Below are 21,732 nucleotides of genomic sequence, written 5' to 3' on the forward strand. Positions count from 1 at the left end.
TGCTTGAGCATATGTGATTGAGTTCATGTGACATGAGGACTGGCTTTTTGAGTTAGTTTGCAAAGATTTATCAAATATCTATTGATAAAGTTAATTCATTTCTTAGTTCAGATATAGTGCCAATAAAAATTAACTGAATCTATCATTACCATACAATATACTTTTGTAGAAAATGAGACCAACTCAAGGACTTCTAAAAACGGCAGTTGTAACATATGAACAGAAAACTGCGAGTGATGATGAATTTCTTGCACGAAAAATTGTCTTCTCTTTTCCAAACGTGAAATTTTTTCAAATTAATGTTTCTATCTAGATTAAAGAAACATTCGTCTCTCCAAATAACATTTTTCAGAAAAAAAAAGTTTTAATTTTGCATTGCAACAAAAACAATGCTTTTCTTGCTGAGTATTCCAGTAAGTCTCTGAGATGGTTTAAATGTTCAGTTCCCCAAGTTTCTCTTCCCTTCTTTATAAAGACGATAATGCAACTGCCGAAGAGTGAAAATGAACAACGTTATTATTATCAAATTCTTTTAAAGCCATAATGACTTGATGATGTACTAATTGCATTCCGAAATAAACGCTTTCTTCCACATTTGTGGCCAGTCCTTCGAAATTTAAAACTAAGCATATACCTACAAATGTTCTAGATAGAAATGTGAAATTTTGTATAGATGAAAATAAGAATCAATATATACTAATTCACTCTTGAAATTATAATGGATATAAAAAAATTTAATTTTTGCAATTTTTGTACAATTGCCTATCTTATTTATTGAAATTTTGTAATTCGAAGTATGTTTAGATGCAATATTTAAAAAAAAAGTGACTTTAGAAACCATGCTTACATAGTTGTGAAATTAGTTTTTATCTTAAGGCCTAATATTTAAATATTTACCATTGTAATTTCAATTTTGATTACGATAAAAGGTCTAATCTATATAAATCTATACTTTTGGCAAGAAATTCAGGGGCGAAAAAAACAAAAGAACGAATAAAATATAAAGTACTATATTTTATTTTTAGCTTTCTTTCGTGCATAAATTTAAGACAAATTGAAAATTAGTAATATATCATTGGCAGCGCTTTTAAGAAAATAGGCAGAAATTTGCTACTACATTACTTGCGAATAAGATTTAAGCTCATGATACTGTATTTGAGAATTAAGCGTTTTAATGTAGCACGTTTAGATGTTGCATTTAAATTAATTATCAACATTTTCTTATTGAAAATGTTTTTTTTCTTTCTCCTGAGAATTAACCAGCAGCTGTTTTTAAAATTATTAATATGATTCCTATTATTTATTTTAGCCAGCCAAAAAGCTTATTTTTTTGCAAAAAAAAAAAAAAACTTATTTGAACAGCTTTAACGTAAAAAATACATTAACTCATTTCAAGTATCAGTTTGTGGATGTATATACATAAAAGCATACATATAGAAAGAATTCAACATTATTGATATCCATTTAAATTTGAATTTAAAGCCCTTTCTATGTATTTTTTTTCATTTTGTTAAATAAAGTTAAAACGTAAGAGATATAAAGATTAAATTTGTATTATGCACATCAGAATTATAATTTTTATAAATGTCTTCCGAGTGGGAAAATTATAAACGTATTCCTTTTAATAAATACATTTTTAAAGCAAATTTCTCACACTTTATATTTATTATATTCAACACTGGTTTGAAACGTGGTAAGGTCATCAGCATTTTTCTCAAGGAAGTTTCGTTTCGTTATCAGAGACAAGGAGTATCTTTCTCATTCATAGTGAGTTGATTACCATTTGGCGTACATTGTAAAATCGCCAAATCTTACATGCAAAGATAAAGTTTATAATGTGGTAGTCTTTCTTGATACTTGAGCGGAAAGGGGGAAATTTATCGAGCGCAAGTACCATAGAACCTTTTTAAGGCCAAAAAATAACGAATGCAATCTGAGACAGAAAATTAATAATAAGCTCCTATTTATCCTATTTCGCCAATGGGGAACTGTCATGAAAACTAGCTTCAATGTCACAAGAAATTTTTAATTAATATTAAAGAAATTGTTAAAAATTGCAGAACTTCAACAAAGCCTAAATGTAATTTCATTATATGATGAAACAGATTTTTAAAAATGAAATTCTTTTAAAAATAATTATAAAGTAACATAATATAAAAATGTTGCAAGAATAATATTCCAAAATTTAACCAACGCTTAAATCTTAATCTCGATCGAGGGCACAGCTTTTTTCAAATTAAATTACTTTGAAAACATCACACACAGACAAAAAAAAAAAAAAAAAAAAAAAAAAAGAAGTCGGGCCTTGCAAAATTGCATGTCCCCTATGCAGTTGCCCGTTTTGCTTATTTAATAATCTAGTTCTGGTTCACATACACGCGAAAAATACAAGTCGTCAAGTTATAATAATTGGAAGCCTTAAAAAAATTTAAAAAATAATGGTTCTCTCCTTGCTGATCTTCATTCTTTAGGGTAGCCAGATTGTATTGGGGTAGACCAAAAAAAAAATCGTCAACCCTTTAGCGAATTAGATTATAAATTTGATGATAAAACCGTAAGCTAAATTTAAAACAGGTTGAATGCCACTAGAGTGTTACAGGATTTGTTCGTGCTGCCACGATGCGAGTTTTACTACGGGAGACATATAATACTGTCGAGATTAGTTTTCCTTCCTAACCATAGATGGCAGCGCATTCTAATTGTCTTGAAAGTTATGCAGGAAAGATTTCTTGTTCGCTTGGCAGTAAAGAAAAGTAGCCGTTCATGTGGAATGTGAGCGATCAGTAGCTCGAGAGGAAAAGCAGGGCAAATTTATTTTAATGATCGCGCGGAAACGCAGCGAGTTTCTCGTGAAATGAGTAGTTTATGAAGAAAATTTTTATTTTATTTAAGAAATATTCGTAACCGTCATATGGAATTGCATAAAAATAGGCTCGATGTGAATAAATGGATGACTAGTCAAGAAAGCTGTTTTCTGATTTGAATTCCTCTTCCGTAGAATCTTCTAATTTTTCAAACAGGAGCACAGGTTATGTGCTCACGAACAGTGCAGAAGTACTTCGTTAGTGAAATGCCCCCCTATATTCGACAAATACTGAAATATTATTCAACGGGAGCCACCGCTGACCCCTGCAACGCCACTGCCGAGTGTCAGTCACCGATGATTTTGCCAAAACATTCAATATGCTAATGAAGTGGTAGAACGAAGCTAAACACAAAATACGACACATGAAAACTTATTAGAAAGCTGATAAACAGACATTATCATCGTTTCTCTCTACACTTTGCTTTAAAGAGATATTTAATCCTCATCATCCGGTACAATAATTAATAAAATTAATACTTTTTAACTGATGAAAGCCAGTGACAAATTCACTGGCTTTCATCGAATTGTAAATCTGAGTAGCTATTGACAATCGCCCCTTCAAAATACGCCGATTATATTCAGGAACGCCGCAACCTTTGTTCTCGCTCGACACAGAAACTCAATTACGTATCTGCTCTAGCAAAGAGAGGGCGCTTAAACCTCAGAATCTAATGCAACACCTTGCGAAAACGCCCTCTTTTCCTTATCCAAACGAAAGCCCCTAGAGTTTCGCTTTTAAGGACAGGGACGTTTTCGGATCCAGAAGGTGCGAATGCCGCATTCAGATTGCGCATTACACCTCAGCGAACTCAAATGACGAATTGAGTTTGAAAGCCTCCCTTTCTTTTCAAAGGGAGCCATTGTTGACGGACAAATAGGCAAAGGGATAATCAGTGATTTGATGCCGCCCCAATCGCGCACAATAGTCGCGCTGACTGCATAGCGGACTACCAGTTTTGGCGATGGATTGTCCATATTGGAAACAATTCGCACATTTGATACCGTTAACCCCAAATGACTAAAAATTTACCAAATAAAGTACTGCCCCCTGCCGGTTTTGCGAAATTCGATATATGTCCGTGGCCCAAACCGATAATAAAGATAAATTCACGTTTCAGAAAGCATTTTTCCAAATCAATTGAAACCAAAATTTGGTACGGTACTATAACTGCAGTCGCAAAATTACATACCAAATTTGATATATTTAAATCATTGCGTTTTTATGTTGCCGCGCTTACATGCTTTTGAATAACAGACAGAAACTCAATCCCCCATTGGATTTCGCTCAAAATCTGGTGTCTACATTACAGATGATAAATTTGTGCACCGGATTTTATCCATTTAGCTCTATTCGTTTCGTGTTACCGGGTTAACTTATATTCGAACAGCCGGGTAAACAGTTCCTCAGAATAGATTTTGCTCAAAATTTGATAGATATTTAAGAATTTGGGGTAAAGACCATAGGACACATTTCACCTGTCTCGCTCAAAGTATTTTTGAGTTTTTTTTTGTCACAGACAGAAAACAAACGGACATTTTTCAAAAATGTGTCTTTCGAATTCTGGAAGCCTAAACGCCGGGATTCGTCAAAATCTCGATTCGAATTACTTTCTCTATACTTCGTAGATGAGAAAGTAGAAATGAGCTATCGGAAAGTTTTGTTGTTGTTGTTTCTTATGGCACTTGCCATGGACAAGCCCGCTGTTACGAAGACCGCGATTTTAAGCCGGTGGGGAAGCGTCTTTTGCTTTTATAGTAGCGCCAACTAGGCGTACGAGAGTACGACTTTGCTACTCACGCATCACTCATTCGCTTGCACAACCCCTTTTTACAGGAGGGCACATTCACACATCCCACAGATAGAACAACGGAAGAACACCCATGCCCAAACTGGGACTCGAACCCAGGACGCCTAGATCACGAGAAAGACGCGCTACCCCTATGCCAGGACGCCGGCGCTATCGGAAAGTGATAAATACGGCTACATGCTCTTCAAAATGTTCTGTAATAGCTGTCTAACAGTCAAATATTGACTGATAACGTGCAGAAGTTTGCGTTAATACCATAATCGATCACTTTGAAAATATATATATATATTTTTTTCGAATGAAAGGTGAATTCTGGGAAAGATAAATTAACGCAGAATTTGTGCATTTGAGCAATCTAAGAAACATAAAATGACAAAGTATGAATAAGTTGGCAATTATTGCAATGAGGCTATTTGTAGAGAACAGACTTAACATCTGCCTAACATTATAATACTTCTCTTAAACTACCTTAAATTTTTTGAGATAAATAAAGGAAATATAACAATATTCATGTTTATAATTCGTGGTTTATGACTCGAAATGCGAGTCAAAGAACAACACTGATATAAATTTAGTTACAGGTTTATAATGTTTGAATCTAACCTCTCTCTTTCTCTAACATACATTGATAAACACATCTAACTAGCGGAGTTTAATTTTAGTTACATTAATGCCCCATTCTGAAACAATACGAAGCCTATTGTGGGACGGACCTCATTATTTTTAACCGTGATCAGATGATGAGAACACCACCACAATCGGTTTCATTTTCAACTAGCCTCCGTACCATAGGCTCGGAATACAAGAGTAATTTGTATTAAATAAGTCATTAGTAATATAATGTCGGAGATGTAATGTGCGGTGCGGAGTACTACAGTGATATTAGGCGAATAATATGCACATATTCAGCGGTGCAACGACGGGGTAGCAAGGAGGATAGGGATGATCCGGATAACCAGGGAACAAATATTAGAGCACTTATGTCAGTTTTTAAAAGAAACATCTTAAAGGGGGTGAAAGTGAATGCAATTACTCCGACTTCACTTACCGTCGCTAACCTATTGCACATACTTTCACGAAGCAGAAGTGCAGGAGAAATCACTCCAGACACTTCTGCTTAGCATTTTCCCCAGGGACCAGTGGCGTAGCCGAGAGCGGGAGGGAAGAAAGGCTTAGAAGGATAGATACCACGGCAGTCAATCGTCGGCGTACCATGAGAAAACACCAATGCATTTTTGTCACATTTTAGAAAAGTATTACGCAGCTGCAAGGAATTAATGCCTTGCCATTTCGTCAACCTGTCAGTGATGACTAATGGGGGCGAAAAAGTTGTAATATACTTCGGGTGCCGATTATCCTTTCTGCAACAATGACAATTGTAGGAGGATAGTCGGGTGCATATGTGGACTATCCAGTAACAATGACATTATAAATTTTTACAAGCAGATCAACAGATAAAATTCCAAAAACGGTTTTTTCGAACTTCGAGAATGTGAAAATAAATATATTTATGTATAAATCCAAGTTCAAATATATCGATGATTACAGTGTTTTCTCTTTATATAGATGGTATATGAGAAAGAAGAAAAGTTATATAATTTTAATTCAGATTATTTTTACGTTAATTTTTTGCACTCAAATTAAGCATCATTATGGGTGTGAATACAACTGATATGTTCATATATATGACGCTGAATGTGAAATAAAGAAAAACAGAAAACAGCCGGATGTTGGCTACTTTTAGTAAAAATATCATCTCGAAAAGCAAACATTTCGGAAATACCACCTACGCCTGTCAGTTAAAATCTAAAGGCCATCGAGTACGAAATTTAAATGCGGACAAACCCCAAATATTTATTGTAAAATTCCACGAATCTTTTGACGAAAGAAAATTTTGATTTTCCCACAAACAAATATGCAGACACGACACTAATTCATACCATCTGGGGTCTACCAACCCTTCAGTCACCACCCTGCCAAACTGATGGCCTGAGAAACCGGCCTAAACAAATAAGACCCCAAGAAAAGACGCGTTAACACAGCCCATACCCGTCTTTCATGATTTATTTTGCATTTTTTGTGTGTCCTGTTAATGAAGGGCGAGTCTTAAGACAAACTTTAAGAAATCCTAAGACACACATAGATAAGTCATATTAACATGATGATGCTTTTAAGGTCGACATATTTATTCTAAGTTGCGTAATGAAAACATTGTTCAAAAGAGTGGGAAGATTTTGGACTTGCAGCAAATCAAATGTTGCACGTTACTTCTTAGGCAGTAGGTGTTCACTAAAAAAGATTTTTTCATTATATTAAAAAATAATTGAAATTTAACGTCAGTCCTTAATGATTTCAAAGTATATTACAATGCGAAAACTTTTTTACCAGTTAACTGTTTCGACCTCTTCGGAAAAAGGGTGTCAAAATTGTGTCTTTTTGCGATGACGAGTACACTCGTCAAACACAGAGTATGTGTAATATGAAATTATGTTGTAAAAAATGAATTAGTTTTTTATTTCAGTAATCACATTTATTTAATTATATACTTACATTAACATATATTATTTGCTTATGAACGAAAAGAAACATAAAAATATATAATTATTATTTTAACCTTTCATTTCATGATTTTTTTTTTCTTTTTTTGCTAAATAAATCGGAGTGATATAATTTATGCTCCAGATTAAAAGAAAAATGTTTAGAAACATAATCTAAAATAGTTTAAAAAAACAATAGGATGGAAATGTCATCATCATGCAAATTTACAAGTTAAGTTCAGTACAAAATCTTCCCTGCCCTTCACTTCTAAATTTATCCACTTATTATTGCTTTTATTAACAAAAAAATGTCAGATTAGTTATAAAAAAAATATTCAAAAAATCGCACCGTTTCTTCCAACCACAACAAACAGTGGAATGACAAGTTCATATCCTCAATAATGATTGCGACATTTGATTTTTTTTTATTTAATTTATTTACTTGACAGCTATATTTCTTATTACGCAATAACCGTGAAAAAAATTGCCAGCAACAACCAATTTACAATTTTTACTTTTGAATACAATACTTTGTATACATGCTTTTGAATACAAATTTTTGTTCACTAAATGCTATGAAGTAAATTTCCATCATCATGCAAAGAAGGGTTAATTTGCTGTTACAGAATGGCGTTGGGCAAAGCATGATACAATCTTTTACTTGTTCCTTTGATTTCGACTTGGCCTCAAAATATTTTAAACATCTTGAAATTTACGAATATGTTTGAATCTTAACTAAAATTGTCACTACTTATTATCCCTGACGAATAAACTCGTCATAACACAAAACGTTGTACTTTTTCCATGACGAGTATATTCGTCAAAAATAGTTTACACCATTTTCCAATATTACAATTTCATTTCTGTAAGATTTTTTTTCCTACTTTTAATAAATTTTTAAAGCAACTTGAAGCACAATTTGTGACAATACTTTTTACTTTCTCCCATACGAAGTATAGAGAAAATACTGAAATCGTCAAAAAAAATTCGAACTCGAGATTTTAACTAACCTCCTCGTTTAGACCTCCGAGAGTTCGAAAAACACATTTTTAGAAAATGCCTGTCTGTGACAAAAATAACTCAAAAATCTTTAGAGCTAGGCAGATGAAATTTGGTAAATGATCTTTACACTAAATTTTTGGACTTTATCAAATGTTAAACAAAATTCATTCAGATGATGTCTGGCTGTTCGAATATAAGTTAAGACAACTACAAAAGGAAGACAATTAAATGGATAATATTATAATTTAAGTACGAATTACGTCATTTCGTACATTCTTAATCCGTTATTTCAAGAAATAATTACGTATTCAACAGAATAGTATATCACAGTAAATTATTTCTTAAAATAGATATTCTACTAAATAACTGAATAAAACACTTTTTAACGTTAAAATAAATATGCATCAATAAGAAAGAAATTGGAAAACTAATCAATCAGCCTTAAACAGCTTAAGGACTTCCATTGAAATGATCCATTTCAAGAGGGGGGGGAGGGAATACCATTTAAATACCAGTCATGCCCTTCACTAACCACCGGGAAATTATCTTGCTTAAATATCTAAATTTAAATGCGAAATGTTTATATGTGAATTTCCCGGAACCAAGAGCAATGGAAGAATCTCTTCATAAAACAAGATCGGAATTTCTAGGAAACAAAAACGCAGACAAGACACCGATTCATTCCGCGCGGAGTCCACCAACCCTTCCGTCACCACTCTGCCAGATTGACGGCCCGAGAAATCAGCTCAAACACGTAACGATTAAAACTCTCGACACTCCTTCCCCCCTCTTGTCTCCTCGGCCGTTTAATTCACTGACTGACTGACTTCCTCTTTTTTTCTTTCATTCGTATCGCCGTAGTAACGCGTGTTCCCAAGCGTTGATTGGGGATAAGTTTACGTTTCAGGGTGGCGCCGAACGAAATCTATTTATCTTCATTCCACCCTGGCCTTTTTGTTGTTCTGTTATTTATTTCTGTTCAAATCCGTCGCAGGATCGCCGGTCCAGCCCCGCAGGACTCTTCTGGTGCCTCTGGAAATAGAGACGGTTGTCACCGGCGAGAGAAGAAAAATAATGCGTCTTTAGAACGCCATAAAATAAGGCTCTTGGTGAAAAACACTCTGCGCTTCGAGGAATTAGCATTAGGAGAAGGAAGAAAAAACAACAACGGTGGTATCTATGACTCATTTATAAAATACATCGACGCCAGGAACTTTTTTTTTCTGAACTCGTAACCCTGAAGGTCCATATCTGTATCGCTTTTACTAATTTTAGCTATCATAAACATTCTTAGTGGTCCGCAAAAAAACGATTGACCCTTTAATGACAAATATTAAGGGGAATAAAAACTAAAATTTTCATTTACGTCTAAAGTGACCAAGCGTATTTGATGAAGGGACAGTGTTTGGGTACAGTATACAGTACACTCCTGAGTATCCGGTTTGCGATTATCCGGCCTAGTTTTATTTTATCGTGATTAAATGAGAAAAGCAAGGCTTGCATTGGCAACACTACCACGGCATTGGAAGCGGGCATCTGCAAGAATCCTCCTTCGTATCGTGTGCAAAATTCAAATGATGATTGGCATTTTGCAACGTTTTATTCGTTGTTTCGTCAGTGTGTAACGGACCTCAGTTGTTGCCGCTGTTTCTAACTATAACTGCTCAGTACGTACAATTATCGTAAATTGTTTTTGCAGTATGCTTACTGTTTTTTGAAGAGGACCATAGTGAAGATTTCAAATGGGAAGAGATAAAAAAAAAAGTTGTAGTGATTATGGAGGAGAAATGACGCGTTATACAGAGACTAGATTCTGATGAAATAATAAAAACCGGCCACTGCTTCGATGATTCACTGGGCCACGTTCACATTCTACTTGGCTTGAGATAAATGGAGGGCTTGGTACTCAATAAGAAGTGAGAAAATACGTACTATAACAGTGAGTTTTGGTATAAAAACTTTGTCTTCTGGTATTGGTGGGAAAAGAAATGGGTTCATAGAACTCCGGCTTATCCGGTTTTTTTGTTATCCGGCCTGCCCTTAAGCCACATTAGGCCGGATGCTCGGCAGTGTACTGTAGAATTAAAAAATCTTATAACTGTAAAATAATCATATAATAAAGCATCTAGAAGAAATCATAATGAATATTTAATGTTTTCTGTTATTGCTTTTGTTATTCATTTTTCAAATAATGAATATGCGAAATACTTTCTAGTATAATGAAATAAAGTATTGTTATGGTCAAAAAATACGAAATCGAGATTTTAACAAATCTTCATGTTTCAGATCATCCTGAAACTTGAAAAACACATTTTTAGAATTATTTCTGCCTGTCATAAGCGCTGGGATAGAGAAATGAAATTTAGTATCTAGTCTTTACATCTAAATGTAGTGTTCAATCAGATTTTGTGCAAATTCCAGTCACAAGAAATCTGTCCTCCCACTCCCTGTCTATTCGAAAACATATGAATAAGGTGACAGTAAAATTTAAAGAATTAGCTGGATAAAATTTCATGCACAGATTTAAGATTGAGAGTACAGATTGTCAAATGTTGAATCAAAACTATAAGAGTTTACAATCTGTCAGTTTGCTCTTCCGCATATACCTAAGCGCGTTTTAACTCAAAAGCTGAACAAGTTAGATAAATGAAATTGGAGACATAGTTTTAGCGTTTAAAGCGTAGATCCGTATTAAATTTTGAACCCAATTCGTGAAGGGATCAATTTTTGTCGCTGTGTACATTCTCAAGCATGTAAATGCGATAACTCAAAAAACGCACTGACTTCAAACAATGAAATTTAGTATGTGACTGCAACTGTAGCTATGTATCAAATTTTGATTTCAGTCAATCGAAGAAAAAATGCATCCCAAACTGCATATTTTGTTTTCTACACTGTACTACGAAACACAAAACGTTCACGAAAATGCATCCCAAACTGCATATTTGGTTTTCTGCACTGTACTACGAAACACAAAACGTTCACGAAAATGCATCCTAAACTACATATTTGGTTTTCTACACTGTACTACGAAGCACAAAACGTTCACGAAAATGCATCCCAAACTGCATATTTGGTTTTCTGCACTGTACTACGAAACACAAAACGTTCACGAAAATGCATCCTAAACTACATATTTGGTTTTCTACACTGTACTACGAAGCACAAAACGTTCACGAAAATGCATCCCAAACTGCATATTTGGTTTTCTGCACTGTACTACGAAGCACAAAACGTTCACGAAAATGCATCCTAAACTACATATTTGGTTTTCTACACTGTACTACGAAGCACAAAACGTTCACGAAAATGCATCCTAAACTACATATTTGGTTTTCTACACTGTACTACGAAACACAAAACGTTCACGAAAATGCATCCTAAACTACATATTTGGTTTTCTGCACTGTACTACGAAGCACAAAACGTTCACGAAAATGCATCCCAAACTGCATATTTGATTTTCTGCACTGTACTACGAAACACAAAACGTTCACGAAAATGCATCCCAAACTGCATATTTGGTTTTCTGCACTGTACTACAAAACACAAAATGTTCACGAAAGGGACTCTCAAAATAAAGTCTAAACATTCGTAGCGCTCAGGGTCTCGCCCCAGATCTAAAATTTTATAATGGAAAGACAGGAGATAGCATCTTCATTAAAAAGAATGCGAGATCATTTTTTTGGGGGGGAGTTACTTTCGCTGCCCCCTTTCCCTTACAATAGATTGATTTAAAAATGCATGCTATATTACCTTTGTACTGTTGAAAAGAATTTTTTAGGGAATTCTCTTAGAAAATTTAATCTAATTAAACTTTTTTAAAATTTTTTAATTATATGGCTATAGATAAAAAACCGGACCTTTATTACAAAATGGGAACACGATTCACGACGCTTACTACAGATCTTGAACAGTTCAAATTAAATTTAAAAACCCAAAATGATGTAGTAATTATTTATAAGAAAATCTCAAAACGAAACTGCAGAATGCGTCTTTAAGAAGCACGAACACACTATTTTATTGTTACTTTAAAAAGTTTTTCCTTCAATCGTTTCATACATTACGTTATGCATAGTAAAAGACAAGAATGAATTTTCTTGAAAGCTATAATATAACAATACATTAAAAAATATATCAATTGTTTTAATAAAATGGGATGATTTTCAATATATTTAAATGAAATTCGAGAGACCTTTTTAATGAAGTAGAACCAAAGACTTGAAAATTGCATCTAATTATTCAAAGCATGTAGTAACGATTTAAACAGATTTTTTATTTTAAGTTAATTTAAAATTAATTTTTAACAAATTTTCATTAAAATCCAATTCAACAAACCCGTATTTAAGATGACTTTTTTACGTATGAATCAAATCCGGGACATCTGATTTGATTTCGGAATAACTGAAATTAAAACGGTCTCGGCTAAATAAGATGTCACTTTCCATCTTTTTTACAGAAAGCATTTTAAAGCATTTTTTCACTACATGCTTTGCTTCTTCACATTTCCTTTTTACATGCTCGTAAAACATGTCGAAGAATTCTTTCGCAACGTACTGTTCGTAAAACATGTCTAAGAATTGTTTTGCTACGTACTGTTCGTAAAACATGTCTAAGAATTCTTCCGCTACGTATTATTCGCGAAAAAAAGAATTCTTTCGCTACGTATTGTTCCTAAAACATCTCTCACTTACTGATATAATTATTCCATTCTTGGTGCAGTTCTGCATGATATGCAAGGCAACCCCGCATGACGTTCAAGCAGTAATTGGAGCAGGGCCGGAGATCTGGGAGGCCGTTACAGTGCGGGCAATAAGTCATCTTCATCAGGGCACGGCTGCATTCGGGAGTAGGGCCCACCTGCAAAAGGCAATTAAAAAATGCATTAATTTCTTGCGCATGAAAATAATTATTGTTAATACTCTAAGACGAATACTAATCAATGTGAGAATTATATATTGTAAATTGCAAGTCTAATCAGTTGTTTATTTTCATGAAGCAAAAAATATTAAAAGTAAATTAAATATGATTAAATAATACAGCAATACATTTCCACTCTTTTTCTGTAAAATATTTAATAGTATACGAACCGATTCTTTTACATTGCCAAAATGTAAAAGAAAGTTCATATACGAAATGCTTGAATTTTAGGATTTCTTTTTCTTTTCTAGGAGCCAATTTTTCATACCTACTCCTCAAATTTTTTTCAATTGAAATAATGCTATTTTTTTAAAAAAAATAATGGGGATGAATAGCAATTCTTTTATTAGTAGCATGTAAGCCCCACATAGTTTATTTATTTATCGACACTTAGGAGTCCAGGAAGACTGATAATTAACCGGAATACAGATATGTATAGGATATTTTGGATATATTCAGACAGGTGCCTTTTTCGAAATTTTAAAAACAAATATTACATTTTTTTTTTTTTTTTTTTTTCATTTTTCCTTTTGTAAATTCAAACTCGAGATTTTGACGAATCCCCATGTTTCAGACCTCTGATTTGAAAAACGCACTTTTTAAAAGATTTATCTGTTCTTCTAGCTGTGACAAAGATAATTCAATAATGCTTTGAGCTAGATGGATGAAATTTGGTATATGGTTCAATCAAATTTTCAGCAAAATCCATATAGATTGATGTCTGTCAGTCCGGCTAACGTTAACACGATAACTACAAAACGAAGAGGGTTAGATAAATAAAATTCAGTACACAAATTTAGTAATTATAGCGTAGACACCTATCAAATTTTGTACCACATTGCAATTAACCCCTTGCCTGCCGAGGATAACTTGCGAGATTCGGTATATATAAGTATATAGTTGCGAGACGTATATTTACGCCAGGGGCAGTTAACACATTGGCTTAGGGAGACGTATATATACGTCCGCGGCAGGCAAGGGGTTAATACCTGTCTGTATTTCGAGAAGCATGTAAGCAGGATAACTCAAAAACGAAATGACTTAAATATATCAAATATGGCATGCGATTTTGTTATTACAAGTGTAGTTCTATATCAATTTTTAAAATTTTTATTTCAATCGGTTTGGAAAAATGCGTCTAAAACATAAATTCGAATTTTTCGGTACTATTAAATATATATATATAAGGCCTGGATAGCCTGGTTGGTTGGGCGTTGGATTCGCATCTCTCGCAAGACTCTCCGTGTGTGGTGCTGGCTGGCGCACGTATAAATCTGTCATGGTCACAAAGTACTCCATGTCGAGAATAATACCACTGGGGGTACTGGATCAGAGGTGATCGTTCTCTGGTTCAGGTCTAAATTACAATCTGTGGTTGAATGAATGAAATGCATGAATGAAGTCCGCCCCTTAAAAAGGGCTGTGACGCGCGAGTTGCTAATTCGTACTCTTGACCCAAGATGGCGATACGGAAAAACAAGAGACTCAAAAATGTCGGCTTAATTCGCTAACTTTGTATGCGGACTTGTTTCTGATGGCACTTATCATAGACAACATTAAATATATCTCAGGTATTAACTGCCAAAAAACTCGCTAAGGATCATACGATAGATGCAGTAAAAATGATACATTCGCAGAAGAGGTCAATATTTTTTAACAATTGTATGGCGGTGGAATACAATAATTATTGTAATAATTTAATACAATAGTTATTTTTACATACAAAGCGTACTCTGGAATAACACCATTATTAGAGAGTATGCGGGAAAGTTTTAGGAAGACCATACCAGCTTGTTTTCACTATATTACGGAAACAGAAATGTTCATGTGAGAGGCACTGACTTAAGCAAAAACACAGAGCAATGGGGCGGGGGGGGGGGGGTTCACGGCCTTTATGAAAGTCAACAATATTTATAAGAGAGGCGGGGAGCGATAACACCTTTATTAGAAATTATGCCACAAATTTGAAAAGAATCCCATCCACCGGTTTTATTATGCATGACTCATTTATTATAAAGTTATAAGATATTTAGAGAATTTCCAAAGGTGAATTTTTTTTATTATTATTATTTCAACTACATAAAATAATTTAACAAAAATTTAATTATTTCTTAACATGCGTTATTTATTTGAAGATGAAATTCGAAATAACCCAAATCCAGAAAAGCGGTTGAAATTCGGTTTTTCCCGAGCAGTCCTGGGACTTCAGAAGGATCGAATACGAGACTAATATTAAAAATCATGCTACAACCAAAGATTTTTTTTTTTTATATATACAAAATGGAAAAGAAAAATATTTTTGTGCCTAATCGACTTTCCCCAGGTTAGTATTCAAATTTCGTTGCTCATTTACTGCCGGGACGTTAGCTAAACATCCGGGACATTAAGAGATAAAAAGTTCCGAACGAGCGGCACCCCGCAGGCATGTTAATGTGTTTATATGGCTTTATAAATGAGCGTTGGACGGCGGCCAACTCCCGGAAGGGTTATTAGTGCCAAAGAAAGAGGCAGTTAGTCCCCGTTTTTCACTCTGTGATTGAGAATAAACCCGGTCATCAACTGGACATTCACTTTCATGATTTTCGAATTCCATGCACAAAACAATGCGTTCTCGCCTCGACACTCTCCTGCACTTACCATGGAAAGAAATGGCATTTATTTTCCATGTACAGTGAAAAGAAACAAGTACTCATCTGTGCCTCTTCTCTTTGGCTCCCTGGAGGAAATGAATACGGCGCAGATGAACAATTTTAACACCAAGAATCGGTACCAAATTACGTTTAAGAATTAAAGTCTTCATATACTTATTTTAGTACCCATGCACAGACAGACAGTCAGCTCTTTGATTAGTTTGACCCGAAATTTGATGTCATTATTAGTGAGGAAACTGCAAATCAAATTTCATTCATGTAGTTTGCTGTGTTTCCACTCTCTCGTATACGAGGTAAGTAAAAACAGAAGAGAAAGAATTGAATCACCACAAAAAAAAGTTGACGAATTTTTTATATTTTAGACCCCTCTGAGTTCGAAAAATACATTTTTGGCATTATGTCTGTCTGTGACAAAAAATAACACAAAAATATCTTGAATTAGATGCTTGAAATGTGGCAGAAGGGCAGGCCGGATAACAAAAAAGCTGGATAGGTCAGAATTCTATGAACTCATTTCTTTGCCCACCAATACCAGGAGACAAAATTTTTATACCCAAATTCACTGTTACAATAGGTATTTTCTCACTTCTTATTGAGTACTAAGCCCTCCATTTACTTCGAGCCACGTAGAATGTGAACGCGGCAGCGACCTAGTGAATCATAGAAACGTTGCCAGCAACGTGTCGAGTTAAAAAAGAAGGCTCTGTACTGATATTATATATATATTTATATACTACACTGCACGTTTTAAGAATTTTAAAGATGAAAAAAGTAAGTCAAAGGTTATAAACTGTTCGAATTTCAACATAAATTCTGTAATGTCTAACTTAAATGCAGGAAACATAAACAAGACATTAACATAAATCGTAGGCCTCATTCTTAAGCAAACTGACTCCAACTGATTTCATTTTTCTCTGGTAAATGATACACAGATATGAAAAGGTAAGGTCAAAATACACAGTTTTTAGTTTTTAAAAATCTAGTACGAATAGTCTCGAACCGGATACTCGGGAGTGCATTGTCTATGGTTTTTACAACAGATTTGTACATTTATTTCTATCCAGAGCAAGTCGGTCCATTCGGTTGTCCTAATATAAGATTCTCGACTACAAAAGACAAATAACATTTGGTACACCGATTTAATATTTATACTGTATATATTTATCGAATTTTAGACCAAATCCAAAAAGATCTATCGTTTTGTACTTTTCAGAAGCATGGAAACTGAATAACTCTAAAAACGCAATGAATTAAATATATCAAATTTGGTATGTGGTTTTGTGACTACAATTGTAGTTCTATGTCATTTTTTTTTTTTTTTTTTTGTTTCAATCGGTTGGGAAAAACGAGTCTAAAACACTATAACATTTCCGTTTCCCAAACATCTGGATGCTAGATGTTTCTCTTTGTGAAAGGACCTTCCCAGGATCCACTGGCGCCGCTGAGAGAGCATATGGCTGAACTCCGATTGGCCGAAAGAGAGCTCAAATGACCAATGTAAATTAAGAGGCGGAGATTGTCGCCGAAATAAAGTGCGGATATTTTTTTTTTAGGAGGAGAGAGAAGAAACGAATTGCAGGCGGACTGTTGCACTACGCCCACGAGTTCGGAGTCCGAGAACCAACTGAGTTTCAAGAAAGCCTTCGACTTTGACTGTTGTATCTCTTACTACAGGTGTAAATAACTATTTATTTAACCAAGATTAGAACAAGTTGTTCTTTCTATATATAGGGCTGTAAAATAAAGAATTGTCTGGAAATTCTGCTTCGTTTTTTGATCAGTCTACATCAAGACATTACAACACATATTCGATTTCCGGATACTAATAACTGCATATCAGAGATTAATCGTGAAAAATCACACGAAACGGATTTATTAAAAATGCCGAATTCACGCTAAACGTTAATATTTTGTAACTACTGTATACTAATGCCATGCAAGGCTGCCTTACCCAAGGCCCACAATTTTTTACTGTGAGTGGGGGAGAGCACCTTTATTAGAGAGAACACGAAAAAGTATACGTGACATCATCTACGCGACAATATTTTACTCAACACGGCTGAAAAGACCTAGTGATTATATGAATATCTAGATTTCGCTATCATTTCTTCAGTACGTGCATTGGTTTCAAACAATACAAAATATAATTCTTTACAGCATCTACAGCAATAACCTCACCCCAAAATAAAATTCCTCTCTTTAGAGGTTTAATAAGTAGACACTGAGCTACGATTAGAGTAGATACCTTATGTAGTTATCCATGCAGTTTCGAGGTGTTGACAGAACATACTGGATGATAAGCGCAGTCAGGCCTACGAATGATGAGAATTGATGTTTCAAAATAAGAAATACAAAACTGATTTATATCGTCTTTGTTCCTAATCTTATTTGAGTTTGTTTTAGTACAATTTCAATTGCGTTTGTTTTCAAATAAAGTTCACGAAATGAAATTCCTCTTTAACACACACGATTCAAGCGCGTATTTTCACCTTTCCCAACTTGAAACAAAAAATTCCCAACAAAACTTCGTAATTTCAAAAGGCACCCTTCTCAAGAAGAAACAAACAGGCATTTTTTTAACAAGGCAATCTTTGTGTCAGGAACGCACTCATTCTAAAATCGAGCAAATTCCCGAGCACGGCAAACTAAACATAGCTCAAACAAAACAGGTAAGAAAAATAAAAATAAATGAATTGCAAGTAAAGAAAGCAATTTGGGCAGCATTAATATTATGTTACCAGAAGACGGCCGGGTAAAAAAGCAAAAGACATAGCAAATGAACAGCAACGCCCCCTCGCGGAAGCGTGGCTACATTCATCACGACTGTCAAGCCCATGCAACGGGTTTTGGAAAACATAATAAATTAGATTAAAGGTTTAAGCGGTGAAATGCATTTAGGCAGGCAGATAGAAATTGTACTCGGCCCGCGTTTTTCTTTCTTTCTTCATTTGCAGCTCGCGAGTTCCTTAACACAAGTCAGTTTTCATTAGTTTCGAATTTAGTGCAATGGAACAAAATTCAACAGATTAGCAAGATCGTAAAAAAAAGCTTTTGCGCGTTAATAGGAAAGAATAAACTCTTAAAATGGAATAATATACAAAAGGTTCGTGTTCAGCGTGAACCTAATAAATCTGTTATATCGCAAATGACAACGGAAATGAAAATTAATTCTTGTGTTTTCTCCGGTTACTTTAAAACTTCATTTCCTTTCAAATTATCTTTTCTCTTAACTCTTTAATGCAGTTTTTCTAAAAAAATTTATCACCCCTTCAAATAAATTTTAAAGGTACCCTAGAGGTTCCATTAAGTCCAGTAGGTTTCAATTCTCCAAACGCAGAATAGAGCAATTGGCTGAAGCTATCGCAAATATTGTGTTTACATTTGAATGTTGCCATTCCATAATAAGTAATAAGCACGATTTCTGTGCCACGTTCGTTAGTGTTTTATATATACAGATTATATGTTAAAGAAAATCATGCTTGTAAATTTACAATATCAAACCTTGAAACAAAGGTCAGTTCACTGTTCAGATTTTTCTGATTATAAACGGAAAAATTGCGGAAAAATAAATACAGTTTAATAAAATAAATAAATAATAAAAATAATAAGTTCAATTAACTGCAACTTCTGTAACTCATCATTAAGCTCTATTCTCAAAGAATTTATTTCCAGAGGAAAACATTCTGGACGGACACCATGCAGCAGCTGAATGCAAACAATAGATGTTACGGGAAGATAATTTTTGGAATATTTTACAAAAAGTATAATGGCCGAAAGTAAAAGATTTGACAAATGACTTTTGCTGATGTATTTACGCATCAGCTCGTTTCTAGATGTATTTTGTAGGGGGGGGGGGGCTTCATTTGATTTATTACGATTAAGAACCTCTCAATCAAAATGATAAAATATATTATGTATCAAAAATAAGCCACCAGAATATGAGCTCAAAAATATGTATTTTATTTTTTTAAAAAAAGCTTCAAGACTTTATACAACACTTAGTGATCAAATATCTTAGATTAGCCTGGTTAGATGAATGCTTCATTGTGCAGCAACATGAGGGCTATCATAATTTTGAACCATGATCAGAATAAGAGAACTATACCCGAGTCGTCAACCTTTCTCCAAATTTCCGCGCTATATCACACTTAAAACTCACAAAAATACCTTAAAGAATGTTTTATATCCCGAAATGTGATCATCTCTTAAGTTTGAGAATATAAGACACTAAAACTTATAATATTTTGAAAAATTCATCTGGAATTAAACATTTTAATAAAAGTTGATGAATAAATATTTTAAAAAAAAAAAGAGTTTCTTCTTCTTGAAATACGGTAGACTCCCGATTATCCGCGCCTGCCACACAAAGTTTTTTTTTTTTTTTTTTTTGACTGATTTTTTCAAAAAGGTGCAGCTTTACAGTTATGCTTTTGTAATTACATAATACATTACAGTATTAAAGCAGTACATATGTATTCATTTTCCTGTGTATCCTTGACGCCTCTCGTAAGTACAAAGCACTTTTCTGTTTTCATTCACAAAATACATTTTAGGTTAGTTTTGAGTGATATACTAAAATATTAAGCGTTAGTTAAACATTTCCTGCGGTTTATTTTACGTTTTATTGTACATAAAACGATTTTTCAAAGTTGGAATGACTGTTTTCTCTTTTGCTATACCCGTTTTTAGCTTTTTTCGGATTATCCGCGATTTTTGTTATCCGCGGCGGCCGCGCCACCTAATTCCGGGGATAATCGGGAGTGTACTGTAAAATATCATTTAATGAAATTTACAACAATTTATTTCATCATTATACCATTTATACAGCTATTTCATAATAATAGTTCGAAACACTGCATTTTAACCCCACTGTTGCTTATATGACTTTTCAGATGGAAAAAAAAAATCTAATTCATACTTTCAAGCTTCTCGATTTATTTTCGCAAAAGCATGTTAATATGATTTTTAGAGGGGAAAAAAAAGTAATGCATTTTTCAACTTCCCTGTTCTTGAAAAAACATGTTTTATCACAGTGACACTGAGGAAGGCGACGGCGATGTCTAAACTTCATTTTCCAATCTTCAGACATATGCATAAAAGTCACTTACTGTCAACGAACGAAGCCTTCAGGGTTACAACATCAAACATTAAGGAATCCAATCTGTCCTCTGCGTCCCAGGCTCTTCACAAGGGAGATAAAAGCTTTGCATCAAAACATCTTAACAGGATTCCGCAAAAATCAAGCTACACTCGCTTGCCATTTCAATCAGCTGCAACTTTTGTAGCTCATCATAAAGACCTCTCCCTCTTTTGAAAAAGCTCCGTTCTCAAACAATTTATTTCCAGCGGAGTGAATTTCAGACGGATGTTTATCATGCAGCAGCTGAATGCAGACATATCTCGCTTGTTGGGGCGTTATTGAAGGATGGATTTTAGAAATATTAAAAAACATAACAGCTGAAAAAGAAAGTCCCAACAAAGAGTTTCTGAAAATGATGCATTTATGCATCAGTTCCTTCCGAGACGTGATTTTGAAAAGAAACTTTTTATTAGATGGAACATCTTTTCAATCTCTTTTGAAAAGAGTGAATTTCATGAAATGTTTCCATTATCGATAACATCAAAACTAAACATACTTAATAACGATGTCTGTATTTCCTATGCATGATTATACAACGAAATTGAACATAGTATTATGAATAAATTGATACAATAACCAAACTATTCATTGAGAAAGTCAATTTTATTTAAGAATTTTGCTATTAAATTTTAGAAGTCATATCTTTTTTTAAATTTGCACTAACACAACGCGAAAATATGCTTGGGAATAAAGCAAAAATGGCAGTGGTCTCCCTGAAATTTTCTCACGTAATCTCTAAGAAATGTATTTATATATTGTTAATTCTATGCTACTAATGAAAAATAAATATGAGAGAACCTATTAGAGC

At 34.1% G+C, this 21,732-nt stretch overlaps 1 protein-coding gene across 1 annotated transcript in view; it reads right to left on the bottom strand.

Annotated features, from left to right (window-relative positions):
• The window catches only part of LOC129957338 (glypican-6-like), a 240,701-nt gene that overhangs the window by 11,874 nt on the left and 207,095 nt on the right, over window positions 1–21,732 (bottom strand). The window contains exon 5 of the mRNA XM_056069607.1: window positions 12,908–13,073. Coding sequence (XP_055925582.1) covers window positions 12,908–13,073 — 166 coding nt within the window. The remainder of the gene's footprint in view (window positions 1–12,907; window positions 13,074–21,732) is intronic.

This window comes from Argiope bruennichi, chromosome 11 (assembly GCF_947563725.1).
Source record: "Argiope bruennichi chromosome 11, qqArgBrue1.1, whole genome shotgun sequence".
NCBI classification, from domain to species: domain Eukaryota; kingdom Metazoa; phylum Arthropoda; class Arachnida; order Araneae; family Araneidae; genus Argiope; species Argiope bruennichi.